The 26,457-nt window shown below is 46.2% G+C and overlaps 1 protein-coding gene across 7 annotated transcripts in view; it reads left to right on the forward strand.

Annotated features, from left to right (window-relative positions):
* Nucleotides 1-26,457, forward strand: part of LOC138472418 (uncharacterized) — a 1,989,442-nt gene that overhangs the window by 739,709 nt on the left and 1,223,276 nt on the right. For 6 of the 7 annotated variants that reach the window (XM_069610563.1, XM_069610565.1, XM_069610562.1 and 3 more), the window contains one exon: nucleotides 23,443-24,285. The exons of the other annotated variant lie outside the window; for it this stretch is intronic. In XM_069610563.1, coding sequence (XP_069466664.1) covers nucleotides 23,443-24,285 — 843 coding nt within the window. The remainder of the gene's footprint in view (nucleotides 1-23,442; nucleotides 24,286-26,457) is intronic. 7 annotated transcript variants of the gene reach the window in all.

The raw sequence follows: 26,457 nt of genomic DNA on the forward strand, positions 1-26,457 counted from the left end.
TCCGCGGGGCTTTTGACCGATGACTCGAGGGGCAACTCTCCGCATCGGCGAAAGTCCAGGGCTCTGTCTAGGAGTGGTTCCCGCCATTCCTCTGCCTTGTCGAGGCATTCTAGGAAGCGCCGTCACCGGTTGACTTGTCCCTCCAAGTCTTTGTCGCCGGCCGAAATGGGAGTCATTCCACCGGCAGATGTTGGCGATTTTCGAATCGCAAGCCACAGTTCCGTCTGCGCCTTCAAAAGAAGCCGGAAAGGAATGGGCTCGGTCCACCCTTCACACGCCTTCGGGCTTGGGCGGTCGGCGCGATCATCGGGTGCCTCCCTCGAAGAAGTCGTCGACGCCATCGGCGCCGTGTCCGTCGAGGGACATTCTCGAAGCTCCACCCTCGAGGAGGTTGTCGACGCTGTTGGTGCCTCGGTCGACATCGACGCCGAATCCTTTTGCGCCGTCGACACCGTTTGTGCAGGATTTGCCATAGGTGCACCAAAGGGCTGTGGAAACTCCAAGGAAGGCTCTCAGTAAATCTGTGAGTTCTGTTTTTGAGCCCTATTCTGTTCCTCTTCCCAAATTGGATTTGTTCTAACCTTTGGATGATATTTCAGAGGTGGAGGAAGGGTCTGAGCAGGAGATGGTTGTGCCTCCTGATGTTCCTGATGACCTTGTGTCTAGGCACAATCAGTTGGAGGAGCTCCGTCAGTCCGTGCATGACGCCAGTGGTCTTGACACCTCTCCGGAGGTGGAGTTTGGTAGGCCTGAGCTGGGGACACATGCCGAATCCTCTTATAGGCGTCTCATGTCGAGGGTGACTGAATACTTGGGGTGGTCTGCTTCACCTCTTGATTTTGATCAGGATGATCTGAAGGACATCCTGGACCAAGGTCCACCCACTGACCCGGTGTTGCCGTTTCAAATGGCTTTACAAAGAAGGGTGGCGGCGGTTTGGACTGCTCCGTAGAGTCTCCCAGCAGTGAATAAGTCGCTTCCGAAAAAATACCATCCAGGCAGTAGTGACCCTGCTACTTGTCGACGCACCCTACTGTGGAGAGTTTGGTGGTGCAGGTGGCTACGGCCCCCGCAAAGCAGGCTGCGTAACTACCATCCCTCCTGATAGGGACGATAAGCGCTTTGATGGTTGGGCGAAGAAGGTATTTTCATCTGGGGGTATGGCTTTGAAGGCAGCCAACTCCGTTTGTGCCTTGGTAAGATTCACTCACACTCTGTGGAATTGTGCATTGTTGGCGGCTGAGCATATTCCCGAAGGGGAAGAACGGGATGGTTTTCTAGCCCTCATGCAGGACGGCAAGGATGCCATGTGTGAAGCCGTTCGGTCGGGTTTGGACATGGCAGACTGTGTCAGTCAGTCTATGGCTGCGAGCACCGTGATACGCAGGTTTGCGTGGTTGCGGAAGTCGGGGTTTGCTCCTGATGTGCAATCTCGGCTTCTCAACATGCCCTTTGATGGTGTCCATCTGTTTGGCAGCAAGGCTGATGAGAGCCTTGAGAGGTTGCAGACCTCCAAAGCCGCAGCAAAGTCTTTTAGCGCTGCAGTACGTCAACCTCTGCCGTTTCGTCCTAGGGGACAGCAATGGAGGGGAGGCTCCTTTCGGTACTACTCTTCATTTGGTAGATCGAGAGGAGCTGCCAGTCAAAGGAGTACCAGAGGTGGAAATCAAGGTATTCGAGGTGCCAAACCAGCTCGGGCAGTTGCCTCTTTTCCCTCAGGCACTGCCGCAGCCGCGTCCGCTCAGTCATGAGGCCATGTCCCATGGTTCGCCGGTTGGGGGCAGACTTGCGCAGCATCTTGGAGAATGGCGTGCCATTACTTCAGATGTGTGGGTTCTGGAGATCATAACCCACGGCTATTGTCTTCCCTTCCGGCAGAGGCCTCACGACAATCCACCGGGGAAGCTCTCTTTGAAGAGTCCAGATCCGCTCCCTGCGCAGGAAATCCTATCCCTGCTGGATAACCGCTCCATAGAACTGGTGCCTGTAGCGGAGAGGAACAAGGGATGGTATTCCCCTTATTTTTTGATCCCGAAAAAAGACGGGGATTGAGACCCATCATGTACTTGCGTGGGCTGAACAAGCTCCTCAGGAAGGACAAGTTCAAGATGGTTACTCTTTCTTAAGTCCTCCTGGTCCTTCACCTTCAGGATTGGTTGGTGTCTCTCGACCTCAAGGATGCTTACTTTCATGTGCCGATTCATCCCAAGCACAGGAAGTACCTGAGGTTCGCGGTTGGCGACTTGCATTTTCAGTTTCGGGTCCTGCCGTTTGGATTGACCTGCGCCCGAGGGTCTTCACCAAGCTGATGGTGGTGGTGGCATCGTCTCTCAGAAAAGGGCCGATTCACGTCTACCCCTACCTGGGCGATTGGTTGAATAGGGCACGCTCGCCCGAGCAAGTCCTGGATCATCTGTCTGTCACCTGCCACTCCCTTCACAAGCTGGGCTTCTCCCTCAATTTAAAGAAGTCACATTTGACACCCACCCAGCGGCTCCAGTACATCGGAGCAGTGCTAGACACGTCCCTGAGGCTGTGTTCGCCTCCCCAGGTGAGGGCTCATCACATTCTGCAGATGGTGGACAAGTTTCAACGTGCCCAGAGTCTCCCGGCGTTCGAGTTCTTTAGGTTGCTCGGCCTCATGGCATCCTGCATTTTCCTGGTGCCAGAGGCCAGTTTGCGGATGAGATCTTTGCAGTGGGCTCTCAAGATGCAGTGGTCGCAGCTCTCCGGCAGGATATCGGATCCCGTTCAGATTCTGCCATCGGTCGCACAGGATCTTTTGTGGTGGGCCTTCAAAGGCAATCTGATGAAGGGAGCTCTGTTTTAGCAACCTTGGCCGGAGGTGACGATCGTGATGGACGCATCCCTCAGGGGTTGGGGAGCTCATGCCAACGAGTTGAAAGCCAGCGGACGTTGGTCTCCGTCGGAGTCCAGACCCCACATCAATCTGTTAGAGCTGCAGGCTGTCAGGCTATCCCTGAAGGCTTTTCTGCCGTCTTTGCGGGGGAAGAATGTCCTGATTATGACGGACAATACAGTGGCCATGCACTACCTCAACAAAAAAAGGGCGGGCAAGGTGACTCCCGTTGTGCAGGGAGGCGATGTAGCTCTGGTTCTGGGCCATCCAGCAGGAAATTTCGATCTCGTCAGTTCATCTGGCCGGAGACGAGAACGAGGCGGCGGACGCTCTGAGCAGGCAGAGCACGGTCTCTCACGAGAGGGAGCTGGCTCAGGAAGTTCTGTTGGAGATCTTCGCCCTTTGGGGAACACCACAAGTGGATCTCTTTGCCACCTGTGTCAACCGGAAGTGCGAAAGATTCTGCTTGCGGGAATTTCCTCCAAGAGGAGCCTTAGGGGACACGTTTGTAGTTGAGTGGTCCTTTCCACTGCTGTACGCTTTTCATCCAGTCTACATCATTCCGCAAGGGTTGCCGAGGTTACGGAGGTTCAGTTCCTGGATGATCCTCATTGCTCCGGCACGGGCCAAGAGAGCGTGGTACCCGGACCTTCTAGACATGTCCATCTGCCCTCCACGCCATCTTCCCTACCAAGACGATCTGCTCTCACGGGAGGGTGTTGGGGTCTCCATCCAGAGGTCAAGTCTCTCAGCCTTCATGCTTGGTATCTGAAAGGTTGAGATATAAGGATTGAGACCTCCCCGAAGACGTGATGGAGGTGTTGCTTTCGGCCAGAAGGCCCGCAACGAAATCCCTGTACCGTTGCCGTTGGAGAAAGTTCTGTGACTGGTGCAGGGTACAGAATGTGGATCCTTTCCAATGTTCCATTCCTTTGGTTTTGTCCTTTTGGCATTCTTTAGCCCACAGGGGCCTGCAAGTGGGTACCATTAAGGGTTACCTGGTGGCGCTGTCCATATTTAAAGGCATGGTCTAGTAAAAATTTGTATTGTCCCTATGGGTCGGCCATGTTTTTTTAAGGCTTTTAGTGGCTCGATTTTAGAAAACTTTCCTATGGACCTTACCCGAGTTTTCGTCCATTAAACGCACGCGAAAACAAGCACCTGGGAGCCGCCATTTTCTGATAATCCTATCTTTTCCCCGATCGCCCTGGCTGACCTGCTTTTGCGGCACTAAATCAATTCCCCCACCCCTGAGCCTGACATTATCAAAACATTCATATTCCCCGCCTCTCCCCGTGACGTTACTGTGCTGCGTAGGCAAACGCGCCCAGTCGTCTTCTGCGCGACTCCACACAGAACCCGGAAACCAACACAGATCAACTCACAACACAGCGCGCCACAATTCGGAATATGAAACTGTACTTTACAATGAAACAGCAACACGGTACATTTGGTAAAGTACATTTATTTGGCATTAAATGTTTAGAGAATATTCAGCAATTGACATATGAACTCCGGAAGCCATTTATTTTCTTTTATCTGTATCCGCAATAACTGTTCCGTTTCATCTTGAGTCACGCGCTGTTCCTTTATGGCACACAGGGTGTTCATTTTCGTAAAAAGAATCACTTTGGAAGCACGGTGAACCGCAAGGCTGTTCCATCAACTAGGCACTAGTCCAGCCTAAAGGTTGTTATGTTGCTTCTAGCCACTAGTACAGTGTAAGGGCATGGGGGCCCTTCGCGATCGTCCCATAATATGGTGATCGTGCTCCAGTTGTTGACACGAAGCTGCAGGTGTCTGCTGAAGAATCCATCCGCCGGTGTCTCAAACAGATGGCAGGGGCAGAAAGGGATCAAATACCTGTTATGAAAACAAAAAAATGATAATTAGTCTCGCTAGCCGAACTTCATTAATATTACTCATTTTATTTATTACGGCCGATCAGAAACTATTTGCTTGCAAGGGTAGTTCAATGGAGTATGTTCGTCCCTAACATAAATGCGAAAAGTAACGAGATAAATCGAGGCCAACACACAATGATAAACGACAGTCTACATGCGTGAGGAATGATATGATATATGATATGGCATTTGTAACGCGCGTATACTCAAGTGTTTCTAGGCGTGACGAGGCAGGTGGGGAACAAGGGCAGACAGACAACGATCCTACTAGGCCAGGTGTCTTTCTGATCGCGCATGGGGATGGGCTGTACAAGGATAGTTGAATACAAATTAAATAATAGGGCCAGCTGGTGGCAAGTGCAAGGTAAATGCCGGGACAAGGGGCTGAAGGATACAGAGACAGTCCCGTAGTGCAGGGAAAGGTGGCTGGGCCAAGGAGCGAGATCGGTGAGACCAGTGGACCTGCATGCCCATGTGCCCACTACGAACAGTTTTACTTGCTTTTCCTAGCTCTTCATTCATTCATTTATTCATGCATCCATTCATTAAATCTTCATTCCGGTATAAAAGCGTGTAAAGATTTACTTACATTATATTTGAAATTTCCATTGTGTCTCTTCGTAATGCAGTCTGTAAAACGGACCGTGCTCTTGACAATGATTTTTCGTATACTGACCTAAAACTGAAACTCGGTCTAGTTTCTGAATTTTCTGCCTTATCGTCTCTTACGTTATTGCGCACTCCCTTCAAATGTAGTTCTTTCGGCATGGTCCCTGTCTCAAGGTCAAAAAACAATAGACCCTTATACTTCCAGTGCGACTTGTGGGCCTCATCTGGGCACTGTCCTTCGCATTCTTTATTTGCAACATCACGTAGTATAGGCATCTATGAGAACTTGCAGTTTAGAATCCGTCTATGTAGTGCGCCTCAATGTGCAAATGCGAACTGGCTTCTCTCCCAAATGCCACGGCCCGCTTGGCTGGCGCGTTCTAAGTGCCCCAATTTTGTCCCCGTTGTCTGCGAGCTTTGCAGCCCAAATTGAGACATTTAATTTTTTGCGGAAGGTCAGGGAAAGTATAAAGTACCACAGGAGTTGAGTTAAAAGTGAGATTTATTGTTTGTTTGTTTTATTATTTGCAATACGCAAGCCTCCCCTCCGTTAACAGTGCGCAGCATTTACATTTACATGAGATGAGACATGAGAAAAATATATACATACACATATGTGAGGTGAATAGAGAGAATTCAAAGATGCCACCCAGCTTGTTCGCCACCCATGATGGTGAAGTTAGGGGTTAGGTTTACAGGTACACTGTACAATAACATTTATTTACAAAAAGACAATCGTATTGCAATTATTTAAACCGCGATTTGTACTACACAATCAGCTGTGCATCGGGTGGGCATGGCACAGTCGCAATGTTTGGTGGCAATGGATCACTGCTCTGTACAGAACGTCCAAAATTCCATATCTGTGCTTCTCTAACACAGCAACAATAAGTCCTTTCACAAAGTCGAACTGCATTTCATCATAGACTGGTTTGATCACCCATTGCTTACTTCTTTTTGAAAACACCTTAGTGTAGCGAGGCATCCTTACTTTACCCCTAGTCCTAGATTGTTCACGTCCGACATTGCTGTTATGGGCCAAGACCGCTAGTAGAGTGCGATGTTTCATGCCCCGAAAGCTAAAATGCAAGCGCTTTGGCCTGTACTTTAGGCACATATTGTGGAACACCTCCAAATCTCCTGTGTGACAGAATTCTGTCAGTCCTCTCAAATCTCTTGATAGAGTTTTGTCGAAAATAATCTTCTTAATGGCTTTGTGTGTCGGTGAAGATGGAATCAACCACTTCTTCTTCCGTGCCTCCTCTGGGGACAAAGGGCCATGTTCACATTGGTGGAAATGTTCATTTGCTGTCCAGCGGTGAACGTTGGTACAGTGGTGCATCAGTGACCGCCATTTTTCAAGTAGTATTTCCACTGACCCCTCACAAGTTTTTGAGCTCCACCAAAGATCGAACTGCATTTCATCATAGACTGGTTTGATCACCCATTGCTGCAAAATACTTTCAAAACCTTTTTTTTTTCCTGCAGCCGAGATTTTCTTATTGATTGATTTAGCAAGATGCCATACGTCAAATTGATGTTTAATATGTGGGAACTGCTCTCTCATTGTCTTGGCAATTGTAACGTGTCTATCCGTGGCTATGAGGTCGATGTGCATCCCCCTCGATTGTAGAGGTTCCACTGATTTTATAAATCCTAGTTTCTCCATGGCCACTGAGGATGTACATTGTGTTACCTGCACGACCTCCGAACTCACAATTTTCTTACTATCCATGTCCTGAAAGTGGTAGGTGCAGTACTTGGCAGAAAATCCAGGGCTATCGCACTGTCCATCGCCGGCTAGCCTGAATCGTTTGCCTTCGAATGTACTTGCTAGAGACAATTGTTCAATTCTCCAAGCATCACTAATGGCCGGAAACAGATAATCACGTTGGTATGTGTAGTACAGCGCTTTAGAAATGAAATGGAGTCCCACAAACTGAAAGAAAGCCTGTAACTTTCTAAAACTGGAGCCACTAAAAAGTGATGCAGCTGCACACAGTAGATTGCCTGCTGGCATTTTCCCCAGCATTGGTTGTGCAGACCATGAGAACCTATGATTTAATCTACAGGCGGCATTTATTTTGACGTTACTGCCTTTTATTTGACGAGTCACATTAATCAATGGCTTCCCACATACATTCCCTCTAATGGAACGCACACATTTCAGCATACTTATAATTTCCATCAAACAACTGTCGAATACAATGTATTTGCTCTCTTTCATTAGACTGTCATCCTGAGTCAACGTTGTTTCGGCCTTTGACGTTGTGGAGATGTCAACACATTGGAAAGTAATATCGCTGCTATCAAGTATTGTTGCGTCTATGGATGCTGCGGCTGGTTCATTCTCTCTCATTTCAACATCTGCTAATTCAACATTGATGGGAGAACACAACAATGTCGACATGTTTTTTGGTGGCAATTTTTTGGCGGGTGTAGATTGTGTAAATTGATCTGCAACTACTTCAGAGCTATCTTCAATACATTCAATAACATCTTCTTGTGGTGGTCCGGTCGCACAGTAGCTATGGTCCAATGCAACTTTGCTGTAGTCTCCAAACAGAGCTAATTCATGTTCTGGCCATTGGACATGAGCATCTCGAGCCTGAACACGCCTCGCCTCAATTAATAGTTCCTCCATAGTTTACATGGTCTGGCAAGCCACATCTCTCATTCGCTTCACTGTCTGTGTGTGTATAGTTCTGACGCCCACGGGTAACTGGAGGAGAGATTGGAAAAGGGATGTTCAGTTTAAACACAAGATGGAGTGTAGTAGAATTGACTGGAAAAAAACATAAAATAGTCCCCACCACAAAAAATATTTTAAAGTTATTAACTGTTTGTAACTAACCTTTTTTTGTTTTTTTTTCTTTGCAACTTTTTTGACTCGACCTTCAACATCTGCACGCTGTAGCTCCGATTCGTTTCTGCATGTCCTCCCTTCCTCTTGCGCTGCAAGGACTATATTTTCTGTATCCGCATAGACAGCAAGGAATGAGGCTCCATCGTCTCCCTGAAACATAGTACTTTCATTACTATGTATCAAAATATTGTTAGCATAAAACACGTGAGGACGAACACACAGGTACATCTCAATAGCCAAATACGATTTAAACATTGTGTGCAACAATCAAACGACAAGTATTCGACCAGTGATGATCTATTTCGATGGAACTGTCAGTATCCATACCTCTGGCTCTGCATGGACTGCCATGAATGGTTGTATTGGAGAGGAGGCATCCGCATCTCCCTGAAACACAGTACTTGCATTAGTATGCTTTTCAATATTGGAAACACAACACACACTTGGGGTCGACGGCACATGTACATATAAAGAGATAACCGCGAAAGATGCATTGTCCAAAAGAATCAAGGAAAATCCAAATATGATCACATTTCATCGACTTATTTCAACGATTCCTTTACATCTGCATCATCTCAATGAGATGTTGTGATTGTGGTGGAAGCTCCGTCGTCTCCCTGAAACACAGTACTTGGATTAGTATGGTTTTCAATATTGGAAACATAACACACACTTGGGGTCGAACGCACAGGTACATATAAAGAGATAACCGCGAAAGATGCATTGTCCAAAAGAATCAAGGAAAATCCAAATATGATCACATTTCATCGACTTATTTCAACGATTCCTTTACATCTGCATCATCTAAATGAGATGTTGTGATTGGGGTGGAAGCTTCGTCGTCTCCCTGAAACACAGCACTTGCGTTAATAGGGAAGAAAGTATAGCAAATGGAATCACGTTATATGATCACGCATGATGGAGCTGTCATTATCCATACCTCGTGCTGCTGAAGAATATCTATGGATGTTGCAAATGTAGTGCGCATTTCCGAAAGCTGTTGCGCCGATTCGTATACTTGAATGTCAGGCTCTGCATCAAGTGTAGGGGTTGACGCTCCATCAACTGCCTGAAACATAGTACTTGAATTAGTGAGGATTACAATTGTGAAAACATAACATACACCTGGGGTCGACAGCACAGGTACATATCAACGGCTAACCACGAATGAAACATTGTGTAGAACAATCAAACGACAGGAATTCCAGCTCTGATGATGACGCTCGATGGAGCTGTCAGTATCCATACCTCGTGCTGCTGAAGAATATCTATGGATGTTGCAAATGTAGTGCGCACTTCCGAAAGCTGTTGCGCCGATTCGTATACTTGAATGTCAGGCTCTGCATCAAGTATAGGGGTTGACGCTCCATCAACTGCCTGAAACATAGTACTTGCATTAGTGAGGATTACAATTGTGAAAACATAACATACACCTGGGGTCGACAGCACAGGTACATATCAACGGCTAACCACGAATGAAACATTGTGTAGAACAATCAAACGACAGGAATTCCAGCTCTGATGATGACGCTCGATGGAGCTGTCAGTATCCATACCTCCTGCTGGTGAGGAACATCTAGAAACGTTGTAGATGTGGCGGACGCTTCAGCATCTCCCTGAAAGACAGTACTTGCATTAGTATGGATAACACTAATTATAACTGAAAACAAACACCAGTGGACGATAACTAAGGTGTATATTAATTGGAAAGCAGTAACCAAACATTCGGTAAAATAATTACACGATAGAATAAAACTATTACTTGACATGCATAAAACAAGTATGTAGCGGATTAGCCTAGTAAGATTACCTGATACGCGCTAGAAGTGGTTGATAACTGCGACCACGTCAAGGATGTAGAATGTTCTTGCTTCAGATTCAAGGGATAGTCAAGAAGTTGTAAAGGTCAATTAATGATTGATAATGAAATGCCAATATTAAAAATAGCCACGTAAGCCGACAGAATACTTGAAAAATGCTCAATACAGCACAGTTCCCTGTTCCCATATATATACATTGCGTTTGTGGGTTATGAAATCAAAAGAATATATTGAGAAATGTCATTATTCAAAAAACTATGCACTCATATCAATATCGAAATTATTACAAGGGATAGAACACCTACAATATCTATTAATCCATTTGGCTACACACTACCGCAAGGCCTAAAGCTAAATCGGGACACTTGACTCACCGGTGGCGGAATGTGGACGAATAGAGTGGGAATAGCGTTTTCGCGCAATTTCCGTGTCGTTCGCCGTTTATTCTTCTTTGTTACCCAATAAGTTGTGTACATGTCCAAGGAAAAGTGCCGGCTGCAGATGCGGTATCGATCACCCCTCTTGTCCTCTAAGACTTGTTGGACTCTACTTTCCAGCTCATCCAGTGGATATCCGCAATGTCTGACCATTCTCTTATTCGATCAACAGTTTTCGGGAATACATGCATTGTAGTTCCTTCAGATTTCGCATGGGTCTTCGAAGGGCAACCGCTAATCGAACAGGCAGGCATTGTTGATAAATCTGAAAAGTAAATATCGACATTATTATACAATCTTCAAGAGTAAAGATTTGATACAAAAGTAAATGAATCATACAATGATCAATGCAAGGTTTTTTTTGGTCGCAGGAACTATTCCAGTTCATTATGTGCTGCTTAGTATTTGCATAAGTTGCAGAAATGTATAATTGATGTGTCTGAAATCTGAACATGTGACTCGTCCCTTGGATGTTTTGTCTTGCACGAGAAGGAAACATGCTAACATTATTGACTGGACCCTCGAAGGATGCAATTCAATCACAATAGTCACAGGTGAAAATAAATAGATCTATTGATAGCATAGCAATGGAAACTAAAGTCAATACCAATGAGACCAATGAACATAGCACTATTTTGTACTCTACTGGAAAATAGATAGAAATTTAAAAATCTGCGAAATATAACCAGGATACATGGCCTTACCTTGACCAACAAACAGTTGGGTTCAGCAAGCAGAGCAGTATGTTGCGGGAGAATAGGTGGATGGCCACAGGTAGCGCACTGATGGGTATGCTCGAAGCGGTCGGTCACAGAGTTCACGGATAGCACGACGACAAGCAGATTAGCATAGATCTCAGTGGTTCCCAGGTAGCACGTTCAAGAGTTGAGTTGCAAAGCACAAAGATGTTCTCATGAGACATATCGAGTGGTTTTTAAAGTATTAGAAACTGGGGTGTGTTTGTGAATGAATGACGTATGTATGTCGTGGTATTAGGGGGGCGGCCTGCTTCAAGGGGAGGCCTGGCTGGAGACACGGGGTCTGAGGAGGCCATGTGACCGATGGCCCCTTGGCGTGGGACACCTTTTGAAGTGTACATGCAGTTTGGCACCTTGGCCTTTCGTGCCCCTGACAGCCCCCCATGCCAGCGAGCATCCACCGGCGCGAACCGCCTTTGATACAGGGGGGTGGGATGGATGGGCCTGGGGCGTGCAGATAAGGCACAGGAAGACTGCTGAATGGAGACACACTTATGTGGATTGCAGGGGGGCGGCCTGCTTCAAGGGGAGGCCTGGCTGGAGACACGGGGTCTGAGTAGGCCATGTGACCGATGGCCCCTTGGCGTGGGACACCTTTTGAAATGTACATGCAGTTTGGCACCTTGGCCTTTCGCGCCCCTGACAGCCCCCCATGCCAGCGTGCATCCACCGGCGCGAACCGCCTTTGATACAGGGGGGTGGGATGGATGGGCCTGGGGCGTGCAGATAAGGCACAGGAAGACTGCTGAATGGAGACACACTTATGTGGATTGCAGGGGGGCGGCCTGCTTCAAGGGGAGGCCTGGCTGGAGACACGGGGTCTGAGTAGGCCATGTAACCGATGGCCCCTTGGCGTGGGACACCTTTTGAAGTGTACATGCAGTTTGGCACCTTGGCCTTTCGCGCCCCTGACAGCCCCCCATGCCAGCGAGCATCCACCGGCGCGAACCGCCTTTGATACAGGGGGGTGGGATGGATGGGCCTGGGGCGTGCAGATAAGGCACAGGAAGACTGCTGAATGGAGACACACTTATGTGGATTGCAGGGGGGCGGCCTGCTTCAAGGGGAGGCCTGGCTGGAGACACGGGGTCTGAGGAGGCCATGTGACCGATGGCCCCTTGGCGTGGGACACCTTTTGAAGTGTACATGCAATTTGGCACCTTGGCCTTTCGCGCCCCGGACAGCCCCCCCATGCCAGCGCGCATCCACCGGCTCGAACCGCCTTTATATCAATATACAGTATATCGCCTTTATATCAATGATAGTATATCGTTGCTTATCAATAACAAATGCCACATACCGGAGATTCTTGTGAGCACAGACCCACACTTCAACCAGTGTAATATAGTGGCCAAGACCCTAGGGCATGTATAATCCAATGGTAATTGATAGTATAGATATATGTGTGACTTTTATATAGACATAACATACTGAAAGACTTTGAACAAGTGTTATTTGGTGCATGCATTATCGATAATATATTATGTTAGCTTAGATAGATAGTGACCACCCTGCACAGGTGTCTGACGTCCATCCTTGAATGGAGACACACTTGATTCATTTAAAAAATCGAGACAAACGTTGTTAAAATAAATGTGGTGTTTTATTTTGTATCTTATTTTCATGACACAAAAATAGAAGACTTTAAAGGTTATACAGGTCAGGTTGCAGCACAGCGAGAGAAAATCCCCTGTACTGACCGCTGTCACTCGGGAACGTGTCTCTAATGGCACGAACGGCACAGGCGGGTATCACTCTTCAAACACGGTGTCCAAGCCTCCCGTGAAGCCACCATGTAAAGGAACGATAGGCCACCAACCTGTACCACCTGTGAAAAGGAATGAAACAAACTGTTTTTAAATGACCCAGATAAGTTTAATAAACGTTTGTTGTCAATGACAATTCTTGTAACTAATGGCATTTTACACGGACAAATGCTATCTAGACAATGCACACTATTGAATGACTAACATGCGTTACAATGAGGTAGATGTAATTTTGGATATAGTAGAAGAACATGAAATAGGAGTGGCATGACAAGCAGAGTATACTTACTCGTTACTCGGATTACGAGGACGAACAGTTGCTCGAAGTTCGTGCATAAGCACCATCATTATTCTCAACACGGCCCGTGTGAGGCAGGCTGCCCTGAAGTCTGGCAGCTCGGTGATGCATTGCGGTCGTGGCTCGCCTTCCGAAATGTAGGCCAGGCATCCCGAGTTTTCTCGGCAGCAGCAGTTCTCGTCCTCGGTTGGCATTAGCTCGCACCGATTGCATGTGCACCAGGTGGAGACGCCGTCCATGCGACTAGGCCCAGGCTCTTCATCTGTTGAATCGTCCTCCCAACTGCCGTCCGAATCCCCATCGTTTTCGCGTGCTTCCCTTTCCAGTAGTTCCTTCTCGGTATACTCGGGCTCGTACATGTAGGGCATTATTGTAGCCATTGTGTGGTAAACAAAAGTAAAATAATTTACAGAGATGGTACAGGTGTTCACACGGGCTACAAGCGGCGAAGGTAGCTGACCAGAGCACAGAAACGAGTCACAGAATACTCAAAGTAAAACAGAGAGAGGAATGGAATCGAAAATCGGCTGCTGTGTGTTGTGAAACGGTCTGTTTATACTTATTGAGGAGAGAGGCGTCCTGCCATTTCCATGGCGACACGTCATTAGCTGAAGCGCAGCGAATGTTGACACGAGACGTGCTTTGGCGTTGGGAAATGGGCGGTACGAGTCTGCTGATGACAGGCTCAGGGGCGGGGGAATTGATTTAGTGCCGCAAAAGCAGGTCAGCCAGGGCGATCGGGGAAAAGATAAGATTATCAGAAAATGGCGGCTCCCAGGTGCTTGTTTTTGCGTGCATTTAATGGACGAAAACTCGGGTAAGGTCCATAGGAAAGTTTTCTAAAATTGAGCCACTTAGCCTTAAAAAAACATGGCCGACCCATAGGGACAATAACAAATTTTACTAGACCATGCCTTTAAGTGCTTCTCTGAGGAATGTTCTTATTTTAAGATCCCTTTTATTTCTCGGTTTCTGAAAGGGCTAACTAATGTGTTTCCACTGTCACCTTTCCAGGTGCCGGGATGGGATTTGAATTTTGTTTTAAAGTTCCTAATGGGAGCTCCGTTTGAGCCATTACATTCTTGTCCATTGTGACTGTTGTCCTTTAAAACTCTTTTTAGTTGCGGTTATTTCCGCACGCAGAGTGAGTGAGTTGCAGGAACTTTCCGCCAAACCACCCTTTACTGTTTTCCATAAGGACAGGGTTGTCCTATGGGTGCAACCTTCTTTTCTTCCGAAGGTTGCGTCGGAATTTCATTTGGGCCAGAAGGTGATCCTTCCAGCGTTTTATCCTCCTCCAAATCCTGGTAAGGAAGAGGAGAGGCTCCATAGGTTGGATCCTAGAAGAGCTTTGAGTTTCTATCTCTCACGGATGTCCCGGGTCAGAGTGGACGATCAGCTCTTTGTTGGTTATGCTGGAAGATGCTTAGGTCAGGCTGTTTCCAAACAGACCTTGTCTAGAGGGATCATTTTGACGATCTCTGAGTGTTAGCGTTTGGCGGGGAAGGACCCTCCAGCAGGCTTAAGGGCTCACTCTACTAGGGGTGCGGCTGCCTCCGCTGCCCTACAAAGTGGTGTTCCGATTCGCAATATTTGCAAAGCAGCCACATGGGCCTCTGTCCATACTTTTGTGAGACACTATTCCTTGGACTCCATCCATGGGCAGGATTTGGCCTTTGGTAAGGCAGTCTTGTATTCAGCAATTTGATTGGGCATTCTAAAATTAGAAATTATAAATTATTTTCCCACCTCCATACGTTGGTACTGCTTTGGGAGTCTGTCATACATGTGTAAAACGTCGGAGGACACAATCCCCTCAAAGAACAAGTTAGTTACCTTATCTGGTAACGTTCTTTCAATGGGATGTTCCTCCGATGTATTACACATCGAACCCTCCCAGCCTGCCCCGCTACTAGGAATTTCTTATGCGATTGCAGCTTCCGTTTCTGCAAGGCTTTCTGCAGTCATATTGGAGGGAGCTTGGTGCCACACGTTCTGGGAAAAAACTACAACTGAGGCTACGGGCGCCATGCGTCCTATATATAACATCCGGTGATGTCGACCCTCAATGGTGGCCCTCGAGGAACAACGTATCGACGTCATCGACACAGGACGCCCTCTGCCGAAAGTTTTCCGAAGCAGCACAGCTGTTGTCATTACCTGTCATAGATGTGGAATACGTCGGAGGAACATCCCATCGAAAGAACGTTACCAGATAAGGTAAGTAACTTGTTCTTCTTTTCAACTGCGATGAGAGCAATCCGGAACTCATTACAACACCACCAGAGGCACCCATTTCTTTTGGCTGAGGCTGCCTGCAGATGTCAGCGGACCTACAACAAGAATCCAGGATGAAGTCTAGGAGTTACTCAGGTGACATCTGACCCCATAACTGCTATCTTTGAAAGGTTTTTCTACCTTTAAAAGGGGCTTCAACTGGGCCAAGACTAACTCGATTACAATACCACCAGAGGCACTCATTCCATCTGCCTGAGGCTGCCTGCAGAAATCAAGGGCCCTGCAAGAAGCATCCAAGATTGATCTAGGGTGGTCTCTGATCCCAAAACTGACATCTTTGAAAGGTCTTTCCACCTCCAAATGTGGCTTCAACTGGGCAGAGAGCAACACAGAGTTCATTCCACCACTACCAGAGGCACTCATTCCATCTGGCTGAGGCTGCCTGCAGAAGTCAACTGACCTACAACAAGCATTCAGGATCGATCTAGGGAATGCTCAGGTGACTTCTGACCCCATAACTGCCATCTGTGAAAGTTCTTTCCACCTCCAATAGGGGCTTCAACTGGGCTGAGACCAGCACAGAGCAGGTTACAACTCCATCAGAGGTACTCATTCCATTTGTCTGTGGCTGCCTGCAAAGCGCGGGGGGCCCGCAAGAAGCATCCAAAATCGATCTAGGAACTAGTCATGTGACCTCTGACCCCAAAACCCCCATCTTTGAAAGATCTTTCTACCTCCAAAAGGTGCTTTAACTGGGCCGAGAGCAACACAGAGCTCATTGCAACACCACCAGAGGCACTCATTCCATCAACCTGAGGAGGCCTGCGGAGGTCAGGGGACCTGTAATTAGCCTCCCGGATCTATTAAGGGGCTGACCTCTGATCCCAAATCTGTCGTCTTTGAAAGGTCTTTCCCAGGGCTCAAGTCGAGGGTGCATGCAGGTGGATGGAGTCCCTCACCTTTTCAGAGGGTGGACAGAGTCCCCCAGGTATTTTAGAGGCATATGTAAAATGAGAAACATTGACTGTCTTTTTTACACCAACCTCAGGACTCGAACTTCCCAGGACAAGCACTTAACCACTGCACCACATAACCTGATGAAATGCAACACACAACTAAAGGTGAAATGTCACATTTTGGGACTGCATGTTCCAGGCAAAACATTGGCATTTGTTCTTGGAGTTTAAAACATGCACACCTTTTAACGTTTTCAAAATGCTATTAGAAGAAAATATCCTCCCTTGGTTTTTTGTGTGTGCTGATTCTATAAAAGGCAATTGCAATTCGTCCTGTGAAATTTGTATGATTATGCAAAGCCAATTGAATAAAATGTGCATATTCCACTTTAATATACTAATTTCTGGTGACGTCACATTCCCCCACCTACCTTTTTTTTAGGACTTGATCCCTGGTCACCCCACCTCCAAAAAGGGCTTCAACTGTGCTGAGAGCAACACGGAGCTCATTACAATACCACCATAGGCACTCATTCCGTCTGGATGAGGCTGCCTACAGAGTTCAGGGTAACTACAAAAAGCCTCCAGAATCAATCTAGGGGCTGCTCAGATGACCTCTGATGCCAAAACTGCCATCTTTGAAATGTCTTTCACCTCCAAAAGGTTCTTCAACTGGGCTAAGAGCAACACAGAGCTCATCAGAACACCACCAGTGTCACTCATTCCAACTGGCTGAGGCTGCCTGCAGGTCAAGGGACCGACAACAAGCAATCAGGATCGATCTAGGGGCTGCTCTGTCGACTTCTGACCCCATAATCGCCATCTCTGAAAGGTCGTTCCACCTCCAATATGGTCTTCAACTAGGCTGAGAGCAACACAGAGCTCATTATATCACCATCATAGGTACTAATTCCATCTACCTGAAGCTGCCTGCAGAGGTCAGGGGACCTACAAGAAGCATTCAGGATCGATCTAGGGGCTGCTCAGGTAAACTCTGACCCAAAAACTGGTATTTGTGAAAGGTCGTTCCACCTCCAGCAACACATTTTGCTCCAAGCCAGCATTTCTCCCAGCTTTCCTACTGACCTACCTCCATTCTACCCACCAATTGGGGGCACTGGTCTCAGATCACGTGACTGGGGTGCTGGAGCCAAAAGTGTCAATCATCTGAAGGGGACTCCGCCCTGTCAGAGAGTTTAGTAGCTCCAAATGGACATCAAATCCATGGGCGTCTTGAGTTTAGGGTGTTGAAGTAAAGGGCAATCTCCCAGCCTTCTTCCTTCAGCCTCTTCATATGAGTTTCTGCTTTGCTGTGTCCTGCTACTTCTCTTTAAGTACACATTAATGCTTCTTCTCTGCCTCACTATCTCTTCCTTTCCCTTTTACTTCTCTCTGCACTCTCCTCCACTCAGACCATCTCAGCTCTCTTGCCATCCCTATCATCTCTTCTCCTCAATACCAACCCTTTTCCCGCTCCACTACTCTCTCCATTTGCAAAATCTACTCCAACCCCAGCTTTCTCTATTTATTACACTCATATACATCTCACTTTCTTTCTATTGCTCTTTTGAATGCGCAGTCGGTCTGTAATGAAACCTCCTTTACCTGCGGCTTCTCCCTTTCTCATTCTCCTTTTCTTGAGCTCATTACTCTTACAGAAATCTGGATCTCTCCCTCTGATTCTCCAACCACTGCTGCCCTTCATGACCCTGACTACAACTTCACTCACTCACCCGTCTCACTAGCAGGGGTAGTGGTGTAGGACTGTTTTCATATTCCAAACCTCCTATCTGTCCTACTCCCCTGTCGCCTGCTAATTCTCCCTTTTTCTAATACACTACCCCCTACAGCATACATATCATCTCTCCCTATTAGCCACAAGGTCCGTGGGTCAATTATTCGACCACCTCTTCCAGCTAATTGACTCTCTCCCTGCCAATCACCACCTCATAGTCATTGGTGACTTTAACCTCCCCTTTCTCTCTCTGCTGATCTATTCACTGACCTTAACTCTCTTCTACTTAACCACTCACTCTCTTCTGTCCACTCTCTTCCCACCCATTGAAATGGAAACTCCCTCCACCTTATTATCTCCTCCCAACTCTCTGCCTCTAATATCTTTACCCCTCCTTCTCCCTCCGATCACTCTATCATCTTTGTCTCAATCGCCATTCCTGCTTCGTCCTCACTCTCTCCATCTATAGTCCTGTTACTAAGCACAAGGTTCCCTCCTCCTACCTCTCTGACCTACACTACTCGCTCTCCCCCTATGTTGAACTCACCTTTCCATCCACAGAAGAAGCCTTCACTAACTTTAATACTGCTCTGTATGCTCCCTTCTTCTCTTGCTACCCTCCCTCCACATTTACTCCTAAATCCTCCTCTCCAGTGCCTTGGATTACACCTCTCAGGCACACCCTAAAAGCAATGTGGAAAAAGCTTTGCATTTAGCAAAAGTCAAGACAATCCTCAGATCTCCAATTCCACCTCACTGCTCTTGGACTCTGCCAAACGTGACTTGTATCTCTCTCAGTTCATCTCAATCCTTCCAACCCAGTCACCTACATAAATCCCTCAACTCAATTGTCTCCCCTCCTAAACACCCCCCATCTCCTCCACTCTTTCTGCAAATTATCTTGCTCTCTACTTTGCTTCTAAAATTTCTACCATTCGCAATAGGCTCACTACTTACCTTCTATCATTCTATCCCCTCCTCCTGCTCACTTTTCTCCACTGATCCTACTCTCCTTTCCTGCTACTATGTTTTCCTTTGCCCCCACCAATCCAGGTGAGATTCATGGATAACCCCTCCTTTGCACCCACCGACCCACTTTCCCTGCACATTGAGAAGCACATAGCTCCCAGTGTTGCTCCAATTTTAATTCTCTCTTCAACTCCTCTCTTGTAATACTACTTTTCCCTCATCCTTTAAGTAATCTACTGTCATCCTTCTCCTTAAGGAACCTGGTCTAGATGCAAACTGTCCTGCTAAATTTCATCTACTCTCTGGTAGAAGAGAGAGTAAATTTCATCTACTCTCTCTTCTACCACACTATTCCATAATCCTATAGTGAGTAGTATTCAATCGGTTTTCTGAGTTCCTTGATACTGACAATCTCCTGGGTCATCTTCAATCTCGCTCCCAACCTCTGAATTCTACCAAGACAGCTCTCCTCAACCTCAGCTACTTCATGTGGTCCAAAAGTCATGCAAACAAATCATCTATTCTTATTCTTCTTGACGTCTTTGCTGCCTTTGCTACTGTCAACCATTCTGACCATCTCTGTACATTATCTCTTCTTGGCATCAGAGATAAGGCCCTTGCTTGGTTTGCTTCATACCTTGCCCGGTTTGCCTCATACCTTGCTCCTAGACACTTCCAGGTATCCTGTAACAGCCTTACCTCCCCAATCACCTCCTTTACTGTTGGAGTTCCACAAGAGTGTCGCTGGTCCACTTCTCTTCACTCTCTTTACTTTAGATCTTGTCACACTGATCTCCTCGTATAGCTTCTCCTAGCAACTCTTTGCAGAAGACACACAGATCTCCTCTTTTCCCTCCTTATCCGAAGAGCTGTTGTTAAAAATGTCAAACTGTCTCTCCGCCATACAAATATTCAATGGCTTCCCACTCACTCCTGCTCAACCCTATTAAGACTGAAGTTCTCCACTTTCCTGCCAAACAGACTATAGGGGTCATTCTGAGTATGGTAGTAGGGGGTTAACGGCACTGGTAAGGATGCTCGTGCCATTAACCCCCTACCGCCGCATTCTGAGGTCCCTTAGCGGGTCCCACTAGGGCCGGCTGGTTTTACCAGCCGCCCTTAGAAGGACCCGTTAAGGGACCATGCAGCTAATAACAGACCCGCAATTTGCGGGCCCGTTATTAGCTCCTTTCCCATTCCCATTGAGCCCTATGGGGGCTCAAATGGGAATGGGGAATGATTTTCGAAATGGGGACTTACCGGGTCCGCATAAGTCGGAATGTCCCGGTAAATCCCCATTCCGATAACCCGGACCCGAGTTTGGAGCACCATGGCTGCCTCCAAACTCGGAATGACCCCCTATCCCCTACCCCCTAAAACACACACTCAGCCATGGGGGGAGCATACTGGTGTGTACGCATACGCATGAATAGATGTGTTGCTCCGGTGGGTAGTCCATGTACAGGCAGGCGGGCGGAGGACGCCTCACTGCCAGGCTAGGATGTTGATTGGACTTTGTAAACGCCACCCTATTTGGTTAATATGTGCCTTTTTCTGTGTCAAGTGCACCCTGGCCTCGCGAACCTCATCATGGCCGCTCACCCCATTTAATCACAGTCAGCTCCCCAGCTCACTCTGTGCGCAGCCAGGGACCGCGACCGCTGACAGCTTGCTCTGCAGCGCTCATCCTTCCTTTAACCCTATGTGAGTACACGCGCATGCAACCACTGCAGCTATGTGTTCTCTTGCACCTATTTCTCGGCTGCATGTCTCACTCAAGAACGGGAGCCTAGCTTCCATTTTAGAACTTCTTCACCCCAGCATGACATCCTGCACTGGCAATCCCGCTAATCCGCCGCCTGGTTTTTAAGGTTGCAATTACTCCCCTTTTCAGTATCACAGACGTTCCTGTCCATTTATAAGTCATGCTCAGTCCTACTTCCTCGTGGGACACACACGTTATGTTACCCACCAGTGATTTTATCCGCCACACCTCAAACGTGGCCATCTGTGACCTGCACGCCTCACCAGCCCTCACGTGCACCAGGACACTTATTACACTCTGAGGCCTGCAATCTGAGCCCCGTGTGACCTTTTTTCCACAGCCCCTCATGCTTCCGGTTGACTCTCTGTATTCATCACGCCAGCCTGTTCCACCCATAATTTGCGCTGTAACAGGCCTCCTCAAGGTAAGCTTTGCTCTTACCCCTTTTTTACCCTTAGTTGCTCCCCCACTCTTTATGGCTTAACACAGCCTGCATGTCCTTCCTACTTTCACAGGAACGGCCACTTCTAGGACCTCGAAAATCCTCCAATGTACTTCTGACACTGCTACTCCCTGAGCCACTGTGCTCCCAAGTTCCGGTATGCACCGGTCCTTCATATATTGATACCCCTACCTGTGCTAGATACCCACGAATGTGCCCACTCCTATAACACCTCGTCTGTTTATCTCAACAGACCTCACAAGATACTTCCCGCTTTGGAATATCTCATCCTGATGAAGGCCACACCATCAGAGCTCATTCCAGCTCACCTTCTGGCCGAAACACTGTTGTGTTGACTGTTATATTGTCTGCGTTGTCCTTGTTCAACCCCACATTGTTTTGATGTATATGTGCTGATTATTACATGCTATCACCTCACTAAATCCACTGGTCTCCTTCCCAAGGACCCCTCAGTGGATGTGTAAGCATTGGAAAGACGTTACAAATATTTGAAATTTGTCACTTACAAACCGGGTACTATAACTGAAAAATTTGTAAATACTGTTGTATCTTGTGTAACTCCTAGTTAAGTGTATCTACAAACACGTAAACTGCAGTTTTATTAAAAATCTGACTGCAGTACTCATAATTGTCCTGATACATTTTTGCCAGAATTCATTTACAGTAACGCGTACACACTTACCAAGGTGTAACCCCCATAGGTGTGTGTTCACCCTTCGTTCATCAGCCAGGTATCCCATGACCTTGCTCATTTTTGCTCTTAAATATAGGAGTCTGAGGGATGCCTTCTCAATCCCCTGGGAGGGCATGTTCCTCTATGCATTCCCTCCAATTGTGATTCTACTACGAGTGCTACAAATCCATCTGTATTAGCAACAGCATCTGACTTGGATGCTGGTGGATGCTTTGGATTCCTACGGAATCCAACTGCTTTTTGGACCTGTTGAAAGCAGGCGATTACATATGAATCCATACTAACACAGGCCATTTTAGAATGGGTTGGAGCATAAAATGAAAATATAAAAGCAAGGCGTAATGCTTTTAGACCTTCATTTTATGCTCCAAACCTATTTTACTGCTGGTTTGGCACGTAATGGAGATAAAATTAAACATATGCACGGGTAAAACGAATGGATTTCTATGAAATGTGTTTCACATTAGCCTCTGCTAATGAGCAGATTGATTTCATAGGAATCCATTAGTGAACGCTGCCTCTAAAGCTTAAGTTGCAAGAAGCATTTAATTTTTTGCAAAGTGGAGAGTAAAAAGCAGAATAACAGTGATTTCGAGCTTGCTTTAAGTTTTACTTTTGCACTTCGCCTTGCAAAAAGTGAAAATTGCATGCAGTGGAACCGCATAGCATGAAAGTGCAAAGATTGGTGGTCCCCTAAATGCAATTTGGATTTTATTCAAAATGAGTTCCTAAATGCTGCCTGCAATGCATAAATGGCCGTAAACATTCACAAAAAAGAAAGAATTAAGGCGATTTTTCCTATTTTTGCTACTTCTTTTTGTCCTTTGTAGTGCAAATGACGAAAATTGCTTGGAGGGATCCTTTTTGCGCTTAAGTGCATATATAACTGTCCTCTCAGTACAATTTACGAGATCTTTAAGAATGACCTGCAGTCTGCCTTTGCTGCTTTTTGATTTGTAATCAGCGATCTATTGTCGAACATCGCAAGTCCCGGAGGCAAGGCTGCACACTTGGCAAAATATTGGTTTATAGACATAGTTTATGTGAACGTATAGAAATAGTTTATGTGAACGGGGGAAAGTACAGGGGCAACGCACTGGTCTTGGAAGCATGACCTCACAGAGCAACAGAGGTTTGAGTCCCAGATCTGTGCTTAGAAACTGAACTCAGGTATGGTATTAGGCATGTTATTAAAAAAAAACAAATACATTAAATAAATAGCCATAAGAATTACATGCTGCGATAGTTGCTTATATTATGAGTTGTACAAAATGTACCTGTGACATCTGTTCCTGTTTTTCTAGGGGCTGTGGATGTGTGTCTACAACTTCTATTGAAATTGTGGAAGTGGTGTGGACAGAAAAGACAAAGAGGAAAACCACACCACTTTAAGATCATCCTAAAACACTATTTTAAGAAACTGGTCTATCACCCATTAAGTCATGTTAGAAATTCCATTGTGCCATTACTTTTCAGTGAGGGCGAAACTATCACAGTCACTGCCCTGCTTGGTTCTCAGTGCATTATAGCTAACCAGAAACTTGTTGAAGACTGCATCCACCAATACTTCCTTACAAATCACTCAGGGATGACAGTGAAAAGCAAAAGGGAAGAAGGACCCGTCTACTTCATGAAGTTCGACGCATCCACACTGGAAGGAGATGCTTTAATTTATCTGTCCATACAACAGACACTGAATGACATATTGGAAACTAATTCTACGGATGACTTTCATGGAAGATTCCAGGAGATGGGAACTATAGTAATGGAATGCCAAAATAGCGATTACGTTGCACGGCTGCACACAATGCAGCTAGGTAATGCTCCGCATTACTTTGTGATTGAGAATGGGAAACCACTGTTAAAATATTTGCACGAGAGCGAAAACAAGCTCCCTCTATCGAATGTGATAGACATCCTGGAGGACATCAGCAAAGCTGTCCAGCACTGCCACCAGCATGACGTTGTTTTGCGGGATATTACTCCAGCCAGTTTCATTGTATTACCAACACATGGAAACCGACCACTTCCTGTTCAAACTAAGTTGTTGGGTTTCCAGTATGCAAAAAAGATGCAAATGAAAGATGTGAGCAGTCAAAAAAATCCATCAGACGTTTATGAAAACAATGATAGCGCATTCATTCAAGGTAACATATTGTTTTAATCAAAGTTGTTTTAGTGTTTTCACCTATGACTTTGTCAAACATTGTGTGCAATCTTTAATTTGTATTTTCACATATTTTCTATCTATTTCGTACTCCATGAGGCAGTTAGTTGGTGTTCAATAAACATTAATAGGTCCGTAATGCAAAGACCAGTAACCGTTATTGATGGGTTGCTTTACTCCATAAAGGTAAATTAATAGTGATCAAAGCAAGTATTTTTGGGTTCTTGCATAGTGCGTTTTACTGTGTTCAAATACATAAGGACCAACAGTGAGTGGAAAGTATACATTCAGGCAGGCAGAGTGTAGTAGTACAAAGTAGAATTACTCATATTGACCGGTGGCGTTTTTAGTTAAAAATAAGGGCACTGATGTGTTAGTTATGCTTAGGTACATCATCCTTTTCATATTACTTATTAGTATTATCAGTGTAATTACTATACTGCATTACTATCAATACTGCTATGTCATTATTCACGTATTCACTCATGCACATTCAAAGCTTTATATCAAGAATGCTTAATCTGTTTTAATACAAAGTCATTATACAATGGTTTATTCTGATTTTCAAATCTAACTGCTCCTTTAAAAATGCTAGCTTTGCTTTTATGCCCTCCATGGTTATGTGCAGGTAAGACAGTCTTGATGTGCCAGACTGTTAGGCAAGATTATATGCAATACCCTTTAGGTGTGCTACAACAACCCAGAACTCCTAGCAATAGGAACCCAACCTTTGGTATACGTCTGTACTACACAGGATGGTAGCGTGTTGAGCAGCCAGGCTCAGCTGTAGGGGAGTTACACAGAGATTCAAAGTGACAAGTATTCAAATAAACTCTTACACACAAGGGGGGTAATTCATAGAATTTAGCGCACAAGTGGGGCACGCGGCTGGCACACAGTGTGCGCCTGCGAATCTGTGCGCTAGCCGCATGCGCTAAAATCCATTTCCGCGCACAGCGTATTCATGGATTTCAGCTACCAAAACCAGCCGTGGCACACAGTGGTGCAGCGAAACTGCAGCAGCGCCAGTTACGCCCCCAAGAACGCCCCTCGCTCAGGGAAAAGCCATCAAAATCCCCAATCCAGCGCAAAGGGCTGCGCTAACCCTGTACCAGCATGGCAAGCGGGGTACGTGTATTACTGGGGTTCGCGGGAAGTTTCACATGCGATTGGCCCTGTGCGAGCGGGGTACGTGCATTTCAGGGGTGCGCGGGAAGTTACACATGCGATTTCAGCAGGGTACGTGTATTACAGGGGTGCGCGGGAAGTTCCACACGCGATTTCAGCAGGGTACGTGTATTTCTGGGGTGCGGGGAAGTTTAACACGCGATTTCAGTAGGGTACGTGTATTACTGGGGTGCGCGGGAAGGTCCACACGCGATTTCAGCAGGGTACATGTATTTCTGGGGTGCGGGGAAGTTTAACACGCAATTTCCAAACCAAATTCTTTAATGTGATATAGTGTGAAATAAATTCAAACTTTACACATGTATTAATAAACATTCATATAAAATCATACATATAAGATCATAAACATAAAATCATCAATCATAAATCACTACATATCATTTCATATAATTATTTACAAGTACATTAACGGGCTCGCAGATAGTCCTGAGCACCTACATAACAATTAATTCTTAGGTTCCCAATACGAGTTCTATCTGTTGCCAGACATTGTAAAGTGCTATGTATAAATGCATGTTGGTTGAATTAATACAATACTGCCAGAATGGCGATTTAGGTATGGTAAGCGGGTCGTGCACAAATTCACCCAGGAAATGGACAATAGTCTTCTTAAGTGCCGTGCATTGAGTTAATACATGTCTAGCTGTTTCTGGACACCAGGGAGATTTACATACTCGACAGGTTCGCTCTGCTGTAGGAATATGTTCCCTTGCTCCTATGATAGATAGGGTAGGTAATTGATCTAATCGGAAAAGAATAATAAAATGGCGGAGTCTTCTAGTGGGACAGAGGAAAAGGTAGTCCTGCGGTTTCATGAACTTATATACTTTATAGTTCACAAAACGGTATGATTTAAGGGTGTCCAGATGGGCGAAGTTCTCCAGCCAGTCCCAAAGGTCCACCTTTTTCCCCAGAGCATTTAACATTTCTTTGGTCACACTTGTCCCTTTATGAGTCCAAACAA

Source organism: Ambystoma mexicanum, chromosome 8, assembly GCF_040938575.1.
Source record: "Ambystoma mexicanum isolate Mex_15411 chromosome 8, UKY_AmexF1_1, whole genome shotgun sequence".
Taxonomy (NCBI): domain Eukaryota; kingdom Metazoa; phylum Chordata; class Amphibia; order Caudata; family Ambystomatidae; genus Ambystoma; species Ambystoma mexicanum.